The 14,786-nt window shown below is 40.2% G+C and overlaps 1 protein-coding gene and 1 non-coding gene across 7 annotated transcripts in view; both read left to right on the top strand.

Annotated features, from left to right (window-relative positions):
* The window catches only part of LNP1 (leukemia NUP98 fusion partner 1), a 37,231-nt gene that overhangs the window by 7,701 nt on the left and 14,744 nt on the right, over window positions 1-14,786 (top strand). For 2 of the 6 annotated variants that reach the window (XM_036850271.1, XM_036850269.1), the window contains one exon: window positions 13,557-13,751. In XM_036850271.1, coding sequence (XP_036706166.1) covers window positions 13,596-13,751 — 156 coding nt within the window. In that variant the 5' untranslated portion in view covers window positions 13,557-13,595. Of the gene's footprint in view, window positions 1-6,075; window positions 6,158-13,307; window positions 13,752-14,786 lie in introns of those variants that run through there. The other 4 variants (XM_036850270.1, XM_036850272.1, XM_036850268.1 and 1 more) reach the window with 4 other exon arrangements.
* On the top strand, window positions 1,287-1,417 carry LOC118895052. The gene has a single exon (XR_005019829.1). It is a non-coding gene; the product is annotated as a small nucleolar RNA SNORA31 (small nucleolar RNA).

Raw genomic sequence — 14,786 nt, 5'->3', positions numbered from 1 at the left:
AGATTTAACCAAAGTTGTATTTTGCCATATTTACTTGTGATGCAATTAGAAAAACATTTTCATTATAGAACCTTGATAAAATAAACATCATATCTAAAAGTGAAATATTAGTAGTTTTCTTTTTGAAGTCAAGAACCAGTCAAGCTTTTCAGGTTTATTGCATGTTACTGAAGTGTGAATAAGACAAAAAGGGAAATTAAAGGATAGTGGAAACAAGTAACTTTTTAACATTTATTGACAATATGTCTCCATAGAAAATCCAAGAAAATCTATAATCTAGGTCTAAAAAAATAGTTCAGCAACATTGTGGATAAAAGGATAACACGATTCTCAAATTGGTCCCTTGTGCTTTCTAAACTATTGGCTATTTTGTGATCCTCTTGTTCTTAGGTCTGACAGATGCCCTTTTGCTTCATTCTTCCTTCAGCATGGACAACTATATCAGGTCTTAGCTGTTGGTTGTGTGACCTCACACTTTCCACTTGGGGGTGGAGGACATCTTGTTGCCAATATTTGTTGCAGAGTTGTCCATGGGTGGTTTTTGTTTTGTTTTGTTTTGTTTTTTATTTATTTATTTATTTTTGGCTGTATTGGGTCTTCGTTTCTGCGCCAGGGCTTTCTCTAGTTGTGGCCAGCGGGGACCACTCTTCATCACGGTGTGCGGGCCTCTCACTATCGCGGCCTCTCTTGTGGTGGAGCACAGGCTCCAGACGCGCAGGCTCAGTAGTTGTGGCTTACAGGCCTAGTTGCTCCGTGGCATGTGGGATCTTCCCAGACCAGGGCTCGAACCCGTGTCCCCTGCATTGGCAGGCAGATTCTCAACCACTGTGCCACCAGGGAAGCCCCATGGGTGTTTTCATTTACAGTTGCGCTATTGGTTTTTATGTGGGGATTCAGAGAGATTGAAAAGCCATGCTATCTTCATTATTATCTTCCCGGAATACCTGTAGTTCAATAGCATTTTGATCTAGTCGCTACCCATTTGTGTAACTCCCACTGTTTTATATATATATGCTTCATTAAAGTTTTTCTTTTTAGTACTCTGAAGATTTCCCATTGTTTATTGACTCAAAATTTAATTTTTCCAATTTATTTTTCTAAATGTCATAAGTATTTTGCCACAATTCCCTTTAAATGTTTGGTGATCCACTCCTTTATTGTACGTCGCAAAATTTTGCCCCTATTAGAAGTGAGACTCACAAGAGTCTAATTCCCCCAGCCCAGTTCTTCTCTGGAGCACTTCTCATGGGGAGGCTTATGGACTCAAGTTAAAAGAAAGTGCTGAGATGCATCTATTTGACGGGCCTGGAGCAGTTTCTGTTTGCTAAGGTTTCCACTACAGATGCAAGAAAAAAGTGTCCTCACACTTTCCGTCTGTCTGATTGTGGCAGCCCAGATTGAATGGGGGAATACAGGAAAAAATTGCAACTCACAAATTAAAAAAAAAAGTACTGAGGCACTACCCTTAGGCTCTGAAATTGCACTGTGAAATTAATAACTGGGAGGAAGCCTTTTCTGAAGTATAACACACTGGTGAGCTGAACTGATAAAGTTTTTTACATAGTGGTAAATTTTAACAAACTGTGTTCAATCTGTTACAGAATAATAGGTGCTCAGGGATCAAAAAGACCTTGAGAGGTCATACAATTAATAACACTGCTGGAGTCAGAGCTGCACAGAGTCCATCTCTGGCAGATGAGAATCAATGCTGTGTTTAAAGGTCTCTTGTGAAAGAGATGAGGTATTGTTTTTATAAAAACCTATTACAGTATCTAAAAACTTTGACTCTGATGAAGGCTACCATTAGCCAGAATCCTGCAGAACTCAATGATGCTTAATGCCAAAGTAACTGGATATTTATACAACAAATATTCCAGTAGGCAAACCTCGAAAAACATACCTTATTTCCCTCACATATTTTTTACATCAACAGTGGTATATTTTTAAAATAGTTTTCATAATATAAGCTATATAGCTTTTTCGAATAAAAAATGATAATTATGTACCTTCACGTACATGCTTTAGGACACTTGGTTAAGCAACAAGGAATCTGTGTCTTGATAATCACCTCAGAAGGCTTGCAAACTTCACAATGTAACTGGACAACGATTATGGAGATGAATGATTACATTAGGATATGTTGCCTGCAAAAGAACATTCTGACAGTCAAGACATTAAGTAGAACATAGCACACGGTTTCAGGCACTGCTTTCTGGCAAGTGAAAGCTGTCTAAAAACCACTGATGTATTTTGACTACAAAAAAAAAAAGAGAAAGAAAGGGCAAAAAAGAGATGTAGCAGCGTAGTTCTTCTGTACATAGCATTTCTTTCCCAGAGTGAGACTGGCTTGGGCAAGCTTGAAAGCAGTGTGAGGAATAATTCTTCCCTTTAACTGTTAAGAAAAAAAATGAACTAAAAAATACATTACTATAACATATAGGGGCTGTGGAGAATGAAATAAATGAAGGGAATGAAATAAAAGGAAATGAATGAAAGAGAGTGAAATAAAGGCAAAATCGTGTATGCATTATTGCAGTCTTCTGAAGCAGCAAATGTGAAAGAGGGCCCTGCAAAGCCACTTCATTTTTACACAGGCCAAGGATCATTGTCACTGATTACCTGGGCACCCTTGATGTCTGATCACCTTATGAGAACACACACCACAAGTTTCCTACCCTCTAAGAGAAGGTAATTCCTTTCCTATTAAGTACCATAAGAAAATGGACAATCAAACTCTAGAAAACTGTAGCTATCTCAGCCACTTGACACTTTGCATGAACACTGGGCTTGGCAAGGCAGAGCCTTAGAGCAGGGTCAAAAGGGCAGCACTCTTTGGTCCCATGCCCCTGGCAGCATCTCCTCAAGGCAGGTGTCCAAGCCCCTGCCAGGGAAAGCTGGCAGCTGGGCTCCCAGGGTGTGGCATGGCCTCCTCTCACGCCCTGGCTTCCCAGACAGGACGGAAGAGCAGTTCTTCCCCAGCTGCCAAGACTTGACACCTGCTGCTGCTCCTTTGCTGTGCTAGGTTTGTTATAAGAACTTTAGGACAGGCAAAGTGGAGAGTCATCTTTCTCTCACACTTTAAAAGAGATGGGCTTAACTAGGGAAACAAATGGAGGTGGACTAATTTTACATAGTGTAGACCAAATTCTTTTTCTTTTGGTGGTAAGTTTATATCTTGTTACTTTGGGAAAATTTTTGGCCCAAGGTTTGAAGAGTTCCCTTTCCTTCCTGCATTGGGGTCCCAGAGACCACCCCCAGGTTTGGTGGCTCACTAAAAGAACTCACAGGGCTCAACATGTACTCATAGCTAAGATTTATAACAGTGAAAAGATACAAAGCAAAATCAGCAAACTGAAAAAGCCCTTAGGTGAAGTCCAGAGGGAACCTGTCTCAAGCTTCCAAGAGTCCTTTCCTAGTGGAGTCACACATGATGTGCTTAATTCCTCCAGCAATTGTTGTTTTGTGACAACACGTGCCAAGTGTTTACCAGGGAAGCTCACTGGAGCCTCAGAACCCTAAGCTTTTATTTGATGCTGGTCATGTAGGCATGCTCTGTCTGGCAGGTACCAAAACTCCGGACTTTCAGAAGGAAAGCAGTTGTTTAGCATAAATCACCTTGGTTGTACAAGCAGTATAGGCCACTCTTATCAGTTAGGGAGTTTTTTTATCTTTCTTTCTTTTTTTATTGAAGTACAGTTAATATTCAATGTTGTGTTAGTTTCTGGTATACAGCAAAGTGATTCAGTTTTTTATATATATACATTTATTGAAGTATAGTTGAATTACAATGTTGGGTTATTTACTACTGTACATACAGCAAAGTGACTCAGTTATATATACATATATATATATAAATTCTTTCCATTATGGTTTATTACAGGGTATTGATTATAGTTTCCCGTGCTTACAATAGGACCTTGTTGTTTATCTGTTCTATATATATGTAATAGTTTGCATCTGCTACTCCCAAACTCCCAGTCCAACTCTCCCCTGCCCCCTCTCCCCCTTGGCAACCACAAGTCTGTTCTCTATATCTGTGAGTCTGTTTCTGTTTTGTAGATAGGTTCATTTGTGTCATATTTTAGATTCCACACATAAGTGATATCATATGGTATTTGTCTTTCTCTTTCTGACTTACTTCACTTAGTGTGATAATCTCTAGATCCATCTGTGTAGCTGCAAATGGCATAATTTTGTTCTTTTTTATGGCTGAGTAATATTCCATTGTATATATAAACCACATCTTCTTTAACCATTCAACTGTCGATGGACATTTAGGTCGTTTCCGTGTCTTGGCTGTTGTAAATAGTGCTGCTGTGAACATAGGGGTGCATGTATCGTTTTGAATTATAGTTTTGTCTGGATATATGCCCAGAAGTGGGATTGCTGGATCATATGGCAACTCTATTTTTAGTTTTTTGAGGAACTTCCATACTGTTTTCCATAGTGACTGTACCAATTTACATTCCCACCAACAGTGTAGGAGGGTTCCAGTTAGGGAAAGTTTTATATCACTACAGGGGACTGGTTACCAGCCAAGTTCCCAGATACCAGTTAAGGGCCAACCTTGCAAGGAGGCCTTTCTAAGGATAGGCAGTCTCAGGCTTCTGTGTTACCTCTTTTCTGCAGAGTCCACCTTCTTGGCCAAGGCATTTTTAGAGCAAAATTATTTTCAGTAGGACCCCATGCAGCAGGGTGAAAGTATCCTGTAACATTGACTTTTGTTATGCCCTCTAGGGGTCCTGGATTTAGCCAATTTAAACAAATCCCATTAAAAATAAAGGTCATTCTTAGAAAGCTAGGTGGCTTTCTCCTTAAGTTTTTGTATTAACCTTTTCTTAACCTGGCCTGAGCCATCGATTCAAGCACAACACAATTCTGACTGGTAAGTTGACGCTGACCTGCGTGCCTTCCAGGACTGAGGCGGTCCATGATAGTCAAGGTACACACAGAGAGTACCCTTGGAAACAAAAAATGTGCAACTGTTAAGTCACCCCAACGAGGACACACATTAGTCAGGCAATACAGGTTAACGAGGCTTCCAGTGTGGCTTCCCACTGTGGATCCTTCTGCCTTAGGGCTCTCTGTCCAGTCCAAATAATTCAGTTGAGTCCCTAGTTTTAGAAGGATTTCCAGAAGGCAGTCAGTTTCAATCAGTTTTGCTTGTCTTTGACATCAGTTCATTTGCCTCATGAGTGGGGACAACATCTACAGGTGTTCTTCATGGAAATTGAGGAGCTGGGGACATTCCCTGTTGTGTCACAGTCAGTGTTGTCAGGTGTGCTCATAGGCTCAGCAGTCAGTTTGAATTCAAGACCCTACAGCATCTTGGGAAGGCAACATTGGCATTCAGGAGTGGTTCTTTTTTTTCCTTTTTTTTTTTTTGGCTATACTGCGCAACTTGCAGGATCTTAGCTTCCAGACCAGGGATTGAAACTGGGACCCCGGAAATGGAAGCGCCGAGTCCTAACCACTGGACTACCAGGGAATTCCCCCAGGATCAGTTCTGAAAAACAGCAGTCATGAAAAACAGAAATCATTAATGCCCACCTTTCCCTGCATCTCCCAGGTGCTGGCTTTTTGTTTTTTCTGTGTTATTACAAAATCAGTGTGTCTCATACAGTAATCTCAACTTTACATTTTTTTTCCCCAATCATTTTTTATTCTCATCTAGACCTTTCAGCAGGAAGTGTTTGGTATAAAGAGAGTGTTGAGAATTTAGCTAAGCTCCTCCATGCTGCTGCTGCCTCAGCATCTGTTTTGTTTGGCCAAGCAGCCAGCAGTGACCTTAAACTGACACTAGTCCCTTCAGGCAAACCCATGCCCTAGATGGCAGCTCACAGAGTCACAAGGAAATGTAAGTTCCTGATATGACTTCCCCAACAGCCCTTGTGATCAACAATCTCCCCTGCTTCCCAGTGCCTTCCCCTTATATGCTCCTTAGATAAGACCAGTAAGACCTTTGTGGGATTTATCAGAACCCTGGCTCTTTTGGTTTGAATTGACCAATCAGGCCTTAGCCCGGGAACCACAAAGCACTCTACCCATAGACTCTAATAAAAACATGTTCCCCAGGTCCTGCTTCTCTCTGTCTGCACTCTGCCCTGACCTCCCCTTGTGGTCCCTCAAGGCATGCCAGGTACTTCCTCCAGGACCTGTGAGTAATAAACTTCTCTATTTTAATTCCTCTTGTGATCTACTGTTGAACTGCAGCTCACCATCTGATACCCTGCACTCCACTTAATAAGTATTAATTTAACAAATCCAAACAGAGTCATAGAAAAATTTACATAGAAAAACAATTTTAATAAACTTAGCCAGAAAGACACATCATGTTCAGGAACTGGTAGGACAAAATCCTGAATTTTCAAGAGTTTTCAGAATGTGTTTACATAACTCTGACGCCTGTCATCCTGATCATTTATTCAGTAAATAGCCCAGAAAAGACCAGCTGGGGACAGCTATGTTTAATAATCAAAATTTCTAACTAAGAAGAAATGTGAGTGAAGTAGAATCAGGTTATCAGTCCATTGTAAATTTCAAGTAATCTTAAAATCCAGACACAAGTCAGCAGCAGTGAGACATGCCTGGGAAGGGGATGAGAACCCTATCTGTTAGGAGTGGGTGCAGAGGTCCCACTCCCCGTAACGTGCTCTCTCCCAACTTGGAGCTTTCGACAAGAATCACAAGTTAGGTTTCTTGTGATTAATCATCTCAGATGCAATTAGTTTCTGCATTATACAGATAGAGCCACTAGAAGCTTGGTTTCATATGGTCCCATCAGAGAACAAGCACTCTCCCATGGGCATCTGCAAGAGACCTGTGTGGTCCAGTCAGCATCCATAATGTTTTTTATAGTTTATGGCCCCATAAGGGGGGAGGGCCTTAAATCTGCAATAGTCCCAGAGTCTGAGTTCTGTTCATTGAGCCTATGTCTGCTTTTAGAGGTCCATCACAATCCTATGGACCAGCACAATCATGAGGTTTCATCCTACTGTTAGGTCCAGGCAAACAGGATTTCTGAATTCAGGATTCCAAAAAGGACTTTTCTTCTTTAGCAGCAGCAAAGCCAAGAGACTACTGGGCCAGACAATGAGGTTTCAAGTCCTTCTAAGCCCCTTTTATCTTGTCAAACTTAAAGTCCAAATTGACCCACTCAAAAACATGCACATTAGGCTGGAAAGTCATCAGCCTCTAAGGGTTAGACATTTGATTTTTTAAAAATATCTTTATTGGAGTATGATTGCTTTACATTGTTGTGTTAGTTTCTGCTGTACAACAGAGTGAATCAGCTATATGCATACATATATCCCCATCCCCTCCCTCTTGAGCCTCCCTCCTACCCTCCTTATCCCACCCCTCTAGGTCATAACAAAGCATCAAGGTGATCTCCCTGTGCTCAGCAGCAGCTTCCCACTAGCCATCCATTCTACATCTGGTAGAGCATATATGTCAGTGCTACTCTCTCACTTCGTCCCAGCTTCCCCTTCCCCCACTGTGTCCTCAAGTCCATTCTCTACATCTGCGTCTTTATTCCTGCCCTGCCACTAGGTTCATCAGTACCGTTTTTTTTGATTCCATATATATGCGTTAGCGTACGGTATTTGTTTTTCTCTTTCTGACTTACTTCACTCTGTATGACAGACTCTAGTAGACATCTGATTTTATAAAAACTTATTAGCAAACTAAAACCTGCCTTTTAAAATGCAAAAGTTGATTTTCCTGTGGAGATTTTCTCTCCTTTTATGTTGTCTACCTTTTCCCGTAGACTCCAACAGGCAAAAATCTTAGCAAAAATAATCAGTTGTGAGATTTCGATACCCAAAGAGTTTAAATTTTAACCCCTCCACCAGCAGCAAAAAGCAAGGAATTTATGTTCTACTAACACCTTTTACTGGGCAGCTTTCCCTGACTGCAATAATCCCTCTAACATGTATGAAATTACAAGCATATCGTATTTTACATTTATTTTTATCATACATCCAGAAGCAATAGCCACAAAATAAAAAGCCATTTTTTTGAAAGTCTCTCTCTCTTTCTCTCTCTCTCTCTCTTTTTCATTGCAAGTTTACACAATCCCCTAGCAGTAAACTCAATGCTTTCAGGATTGACATTACAGCTGTTTAGAGGTCCCAGCTGGAATGCAAGGGGCTGCCGTACCGGTGGATAAAATGTTGTTTTTCCCTTCTCCTTTATTTCTGATTTATCTAAAGCTTGCCTTGGCACTGATAATCTTTTCCCCTCCCACCTGGAGGAGAGAACAAAACCCTAAGGCATCATCCAGGCTGCATTTGCAATTTTTAATCTCCTCACTTCAGCTACCATTGCCAAAAGCAGCCAGCACATTCAAGGAGCCAATCCTTCTGGAGTTGGATGTATCATTTTAAAATTTCATAGGTAATCTTCACCTTTCATAGCAGACATCATCTCTGCTGCCATTTCATACCACAGATGACTGGGTAACCACTTGGCATTGAAAGTTTATCATTATGTCCCCTTCATCCTTTTTCTAAATACTGCTTTAGCCATATTTCAGTGAGTTGGGCTTGTTTTAGTGAATCCCATTTCTGATACCAACTGCCACCCCCAGTTTGGAGATTTGCTAGAAGAATCCACAGGACTCATCATATAGTTGTATTTGTGGATAAGGTTTATTACACTGAAAGGATACAAAGCAAAATCAAAAAGGGAAAGGCATATTGGTTGAAGTCTGAAGGATACCAGGAATAAATTTCCAAAATTCCTTTTTCCAGGTAAATCCCATAGGATGTGCTTAATTCCACCAGCAATGAGTTGTGGCAACACGTGTGAAATGTTGTCTACATGTTCATTAAAGACTTAGTGCTCAGGGTTTTGGCTGGGTACTGGTCATGTAGGTACCCTACTGTGAACTGAATGTCTGTGGGCCTCCAAAGTTCATATGTTAAAGCCTAATCCCCAATGTGGTGGTATTTGGAGATGGGACCTTTGGAAGGTAAATAGGTCATGAGGCTGGAGCTGTCAGGAATGGGATTAGTGCCTGTGTGGTTAGTTTAAATGTCTATTTGACTAGCTATGTGGTGCCCAGATTAAACATTTCTGGGTGTATCTGTGAGGATGTTTCTAGATAAGATTAACATTTGAATCAGTGGGCTCAGTAAAGTAAATAGGCCAATGTGGGTGGTCATGATACAATCAGTTGAGGGCTGGAATAGAACAGAAAGCAAAAGAAGGAGAAATTCACCCTTTTTTCTTCCCTCACTGCTTGAGCTGGGCGATCTCATCTCATCTTTTTCTGCTCTTGGACTGGGACTTACCAATACATCACTGCTTTCCCTGGAGGCCTTAGGACTCAGACTGAATTACACCACTTGCTATCTTGGGTCTCCAGCTAGCAGATGGCAGACTGTGGGGCTTCCCAGTCTCCATAACTGTATGAGCCAATCCCTCGTAATAAATTCTATATATATATATATATATATATATATATATATACCTTTTTTTCTGCACATTTTCCATTATCTAAATTGTTTCTGTGTATAAGGCATTAAGGGGAGGGCACAGAAGTCCAAGAAACAGATATTACTCAAAGAGGTTTTAAGATAAAGTCCTATTTCCTTTTCCCCGAAATACTTTGAAGTAATAATTAGATATTATCTGCTCTGGTTTCTCCATCCCCTGCCCTCAGATTTATTTTTGTTTCAGAAATTGGAAGAAAACACACTCTGTCTTAGGAGGAATAGAAAAGAAGAGGTCCATCCATAGTCAACTTTTGTGGACAGACCTGGTCGTGTTTCCCCAAGAAAAATTATCTGATTTCTTTCTTTAATATCAGACACAACCAACAGTGATGACATAGAATTATGTATTTCCTTTTCTCATCTGGGTCATTGAGAAGCCAGGCTTCTTCCATTCTTTAATAAAATATTACAAAGTAATAAGCATGCACCCTGTTATTTAAAGCAAGAAATAAAAATGTTGCAAGCTATTTTGTGCTTTGGTTACTTTCCCTTAGTAACATAAGTTGTAGAATAGTGCTCTAGGTACATTGGTTACAGTTAAGCCAATTTTTACAGCTCAAGGGAGAATTTTTATATGGAAAATGTGCAAGAATGCCTCTGTTTAAAAATGCAAGATTTAACTGGATAGCTACCTGTAAAAGAATGAAATTAGAACACTACCTAACACCATACACAAAAATAAACTCCAAATGGATTAAAGACCTAAATATAAGACCAGACACTATAAAACCGTTAGAGGAAAACATAGGAAGAACACTCTTTGACATAAACCACAGCAAGATCTTTTTTGACCCACCTCCTAGAGTAATGGAAATAAAAACAAAAATAAACAAATGGGACCCAATTAAACTTAAAAGCTTTTGCACAGCAAAGGAAACCATAAACAAGACAAAAAGACAACCCTCAGAATGGGAGAAAATATTTGCAAATGAAACAAGGGACAAAGGATTAATCTCCAAAATATACAAACAGCTAATGGAGCTCAATATCAAAAAAACAAACAATTAAAATAAAAAATGGGCAGAAGACCTAAATAGACATTTCACCAAGAAGACATACAGATGGCCAAGAGGCACATGAAAAGATGCTCAACATCACTAATTATTAGAGAAACGCAAATCAAAACTACAATGAGGTATCACCTCACACTGGTCAGAATGGCCATTATCAAAAAATCTAGAAACAATAAATGCTGGAAAGGGTGTGGTGAAAAGGGAACCCTCCTGCACTTTTGGTGGGAATGTAAATTGATACAGCCACTATGGAGAACAGTATGGAGGTTCCTTAAAAGACTAAAAATAGAACTACCATATGACCCAGCAATCCCACTACTTGGCATATACCCTGAGAGAAAACCATAATTCAAAAAGAGACATGCACCACAATGTTCATTGCAGCACTCTTTACAATAGCCAGGACATGGAAGCAACCTAAATGTCCATCGACAGATGAATGGATAAAGAAGATGTGGCACATATATACAATGGAAAGTACTCAGCCATAAAAAGAAACGAAATTGAGTTATCTGTAATGAGGTGGATGGACCTAGAGTCTATCATTCAGAGTGAAGTAAGTCAGAAAGAGAAAAACAAATGCCGTACGCTACACATATATATGGAATCTAAAAAAAAAAAAAAAAAAGGTTGAACTAGGTTCAACCCTGAACCTAGTTGCAGGGCAGGAATAAAGACACAGGCATAGAGAGTGGACTTGAGGACACGGTGGTCAGGGGGAAGCTGGGGCAAAGTGAGAGTAGCATCGACATATACACACTACCAAATTTTAAATAGTTAGCTAGTGGGAAGCAGCAGCATAGCACAGGGAGATCAGCTCGGTGCTTTACGATGACCTAGAGGTGGGATAGGGAGGGTGAGAGGGAGGCTCAAGAGGGAGGGGATATGGGGATATATGTATGCATATGGCTGGTTCACTTTGTTGTACAACAGAAACTAACACAGTATTGTGAAGCAATTATACTCCAATAAAGATCTATTAAAAAAAGAGAGAGCAGTATTCCAGAGTAGTGTTTCCCAAAAGGTATTCCACCACATATTAGCTCTAAGAGTTGACCTTTGAAAAATGGATCCCATGGTCAAATAAATCTAGGTAATGTAGCAAAGCTATTCCTCCCTCACAGAGTTTAACCATTAGTGTATTAAAGGCTCTGATAAGTCCAGCTATAAAGAACTTGTTTTTTGGTAAGTCCGTTGACAATTCATGGAACTAGTGTTTCCTTAACACACTTCAGGGTACACTGCCTCTGGCAGAGGCTGTAATTATCCCCTGTATCCATTCTCCTTTTCCTTTTAGTAAGAGAATCTCTGCATTGTAGCTAGGCACATAGCTTTCCAGGTAAACACTACATTTTCCAGCTTCTTTATAACCGGTTGCAGCTGTGTGAATGATTTTTTTTGCCAGTAGAATGTGAGCAAAATTGATGTGAGCAAAACTGAGTGTTGCTCCTTTAAAAGGAAGTTGCTTGCCCTCTACTTTCTGTCTTTCCCCATTCTTGCTGGCTGGAACGCTCAATTGCCGGTGACTCAGTTTTGACCATCTGTCCAGACAACACTTCAGGGGATGCCAAATGAAAAGATATAAGGAGTCTGGGTCCTGGATGGTTTTGTGGACTAGCCGTTTATACCTGAATTGTTTCATGGAAGATAAATAAAATTCATTTTGTTTGAACCACTCAAAAAAAAAAAAAAAAGCGAGATTTATCAAAAGTTTCTTGGAATACTGGCAGAATGGTGGAGAGAACCCGGACTTTGTTATACTCCTTGCTTCAAATGTGGCTGTGCTGCTTAGTAGTAATTTCACCTTGGGGAAGTGATGATCTATTTGAATCTCAACTTCCTCATCTATAAAATGTGATGAAAATATCCCAGACACAGGGTTGTTAATAATGAAAGTAGCATACGTAAAATACTTGACTCCATACCTGGTGCAAAGTAAGGGGCTCAATAAATGTAATATTCTCCTCACCTTGGAAAAAAAACACAAAACACTGAAAGACAGGGACTCTAATGCTCATAGAAGCTTTATTTATAATAGTCCCAACTGTAAACAACCCAAATGATAGCCCGAAATGACCATCAATATTAGACTGAATTTTTAAAGGTTAGATAATCATACTATGCAATACCATACAGCATGAACTACTGTTATTATAAAAGCATGGATAAATCTCACTAACATAATGTTAAGTGACACAAAATAATACATACTATATAATTCCATTGAAAGAAAGTTCAAAAACAGGCAAAATTAATCTACAGTGACAGAGGTCAGAAGTCTTAACCTTTTGGAGGGAGGTTAGATTGGAAGGGGGAAAGAAGGAGACTGCTGGGGTACTGGAAAGAGTCTGTGTCTTCACCTGCATAGTTGTGGTCATTAGAAGGGTATACGTATGTAAAACTTCATCAAACTATACACTTAAGGTTTGTACATTGTACATGTACATTATTTACCTTTGTACATATAAAAATAATATATCCCCCCCCCAAAAAAATCCCTCCTGTTTCTTTTGCCCCAGGAGCTAGATTTTATAACAATATCAAATTTATTCATTAGGAGAATATCTGGCTCTAGATATGACACACCATAGCTGGCTATCTTGCAGGCTGAGTCTGTCCCTTGTAAGTGGCCCCGTTTCAGAGCTGGCCTGGAGCTGACAGGCATATTATGAAGGTCATGCTCCAACACCATTAACAGCTGGAGATGCCATCACATGCCATCAGCAACAAAACACAGGGAAAACCAGGCAGTGGACTCTGCTTCCCACCCTTAGGCTGCCAGGCACAAGCCCCAGCAATGGAAGGATTAAAAAGCATCTCAATTTAAAAAGACAGGGGGAGGGGAGGGGAATGTGGGCTGCACGATTTATAAATAGACATTACCAGAGGCTGCCTGATGGTGAAGTGGTTGTTTAGTAAATCTTTCTCCTTTAAGGATTCCATTATCAGAGGCCATTTGAGAACATCAGTTTTGTTTTGTCTTTTGAGGGAGATCCTGGGTTTCATCAAGTCAGCCCTGTTGGGTAATATTTCTCTCTGCCAGATTTAGGAGCAGGCCTTCGATATTTTGAATCACCTTTACATGGAGCACAAAGATGATGATGATGATGATGTGTCTTTTGCCAAATGGATGAGCAGCTTCTGGGGTCACAGCTGGATAGAGGAGGATGAGAGAGGACTCCGGGACCGCCGTGGATCACAAGACTCCAGTTACAGGAAAACCTCCCTGCCCTGTCCAGTGAGTTATTATGACGGAACCGGGGGAGAGCTAGACTAGGGGAAGGGGATTTCTCTTAGATCTTTTTGAGAGTCCTTTGGTATAAAGTTTTCTTTGGTTGAAAATGAGTACTTCCAAACCTTTTTTTATACTCACAAAAATCCCTTTTATCATTTTGTCTTGTCCTCCAAGGGACCTGATTTCCATCTATTAAGTAATGATTCCTTCGTTTTTAGCAACCTAAGATATATTTAACCGCTATTCAGAGCTCCTGATAAGCCTGGCATAATCCTGTTGGGTGGTAATATAATTCAAGCCAAAGGAAAGAAACCTGATGTTATAGTCTCTGTAGCATTGTTGTGGATCAGTGTTTGATTTCCAATAGTCTTTTTGAAATACTGAAAATAGCTCCACTATTTGGTGACATCTAAGGAATTGGGGATTCCACATAATAAATCACTACCTCTGATAAATTTGATACACTCTTTCTGCTGGTTCTCATTTGGTTTCCTGATGGGAGACAAAGCCAACATTCTACCACCCTCAGCACTATTTTTCCATGGCTAGGCAGAGCACCCCGTGTCAGGGGAGCAGGAAAGCTCCCAAGAGGGGAGTGGGTGGGCCTGACCAGGTGTAGACTCAGCAGCGGGTACACATGTCACTTAGAATTCCAGCTACCAGAGAATATTTCCCCAACCCCCTGCTACTGCTAACTCCAGAACCAAATAAGTTTTGGGGTAATGTTATTTTATTTTTAGCTCCGGAGTTCCCAGAAGCATAATGCATGTGAAGTATATTAAAACTTGTAAGGCAATCTTTTACTCCCAATGATCAGCAAGTTTGAGGAATAAGACCTCTTTGAGACACAAATATTTGAAAATAGATCTCTTACCAAATGCGTAATCAGGGACAAGGGGCGCATTTCAACACCTCATTGAACTTTAGGTTCTTTAAGTAAAAAAGGAGAGAGGTTGCATTGGTTGATCTCCAAGAACCCTTCTAGCTCTAGCTTTCCATGATTCTGTTGTAAAGTAAACACCTGCTTATCACACTCTC

The sequence above is a fragment of the Balaenoptera musculus genome, chromosome 4, assembly GCF_009873245.2.
Source record: "Balaenoptera musculus isolate JJ_BM4_2016_0621 chromosome 4, mBalMus1.pri.v3, whole genome shotgun sequence".
Lineage (NCBI taxonomy): Eukaryota > Metazoa > Chordata > Mammalia > Artiodactyla > Balaenopteridae > Balaenoptera > Balaenoptera musculus.
The sequence above is the reverse complement of the archived record's forward strand: the minus strand, read 5'-3'. Positions and strand labels throughout refer to the sequence as shown.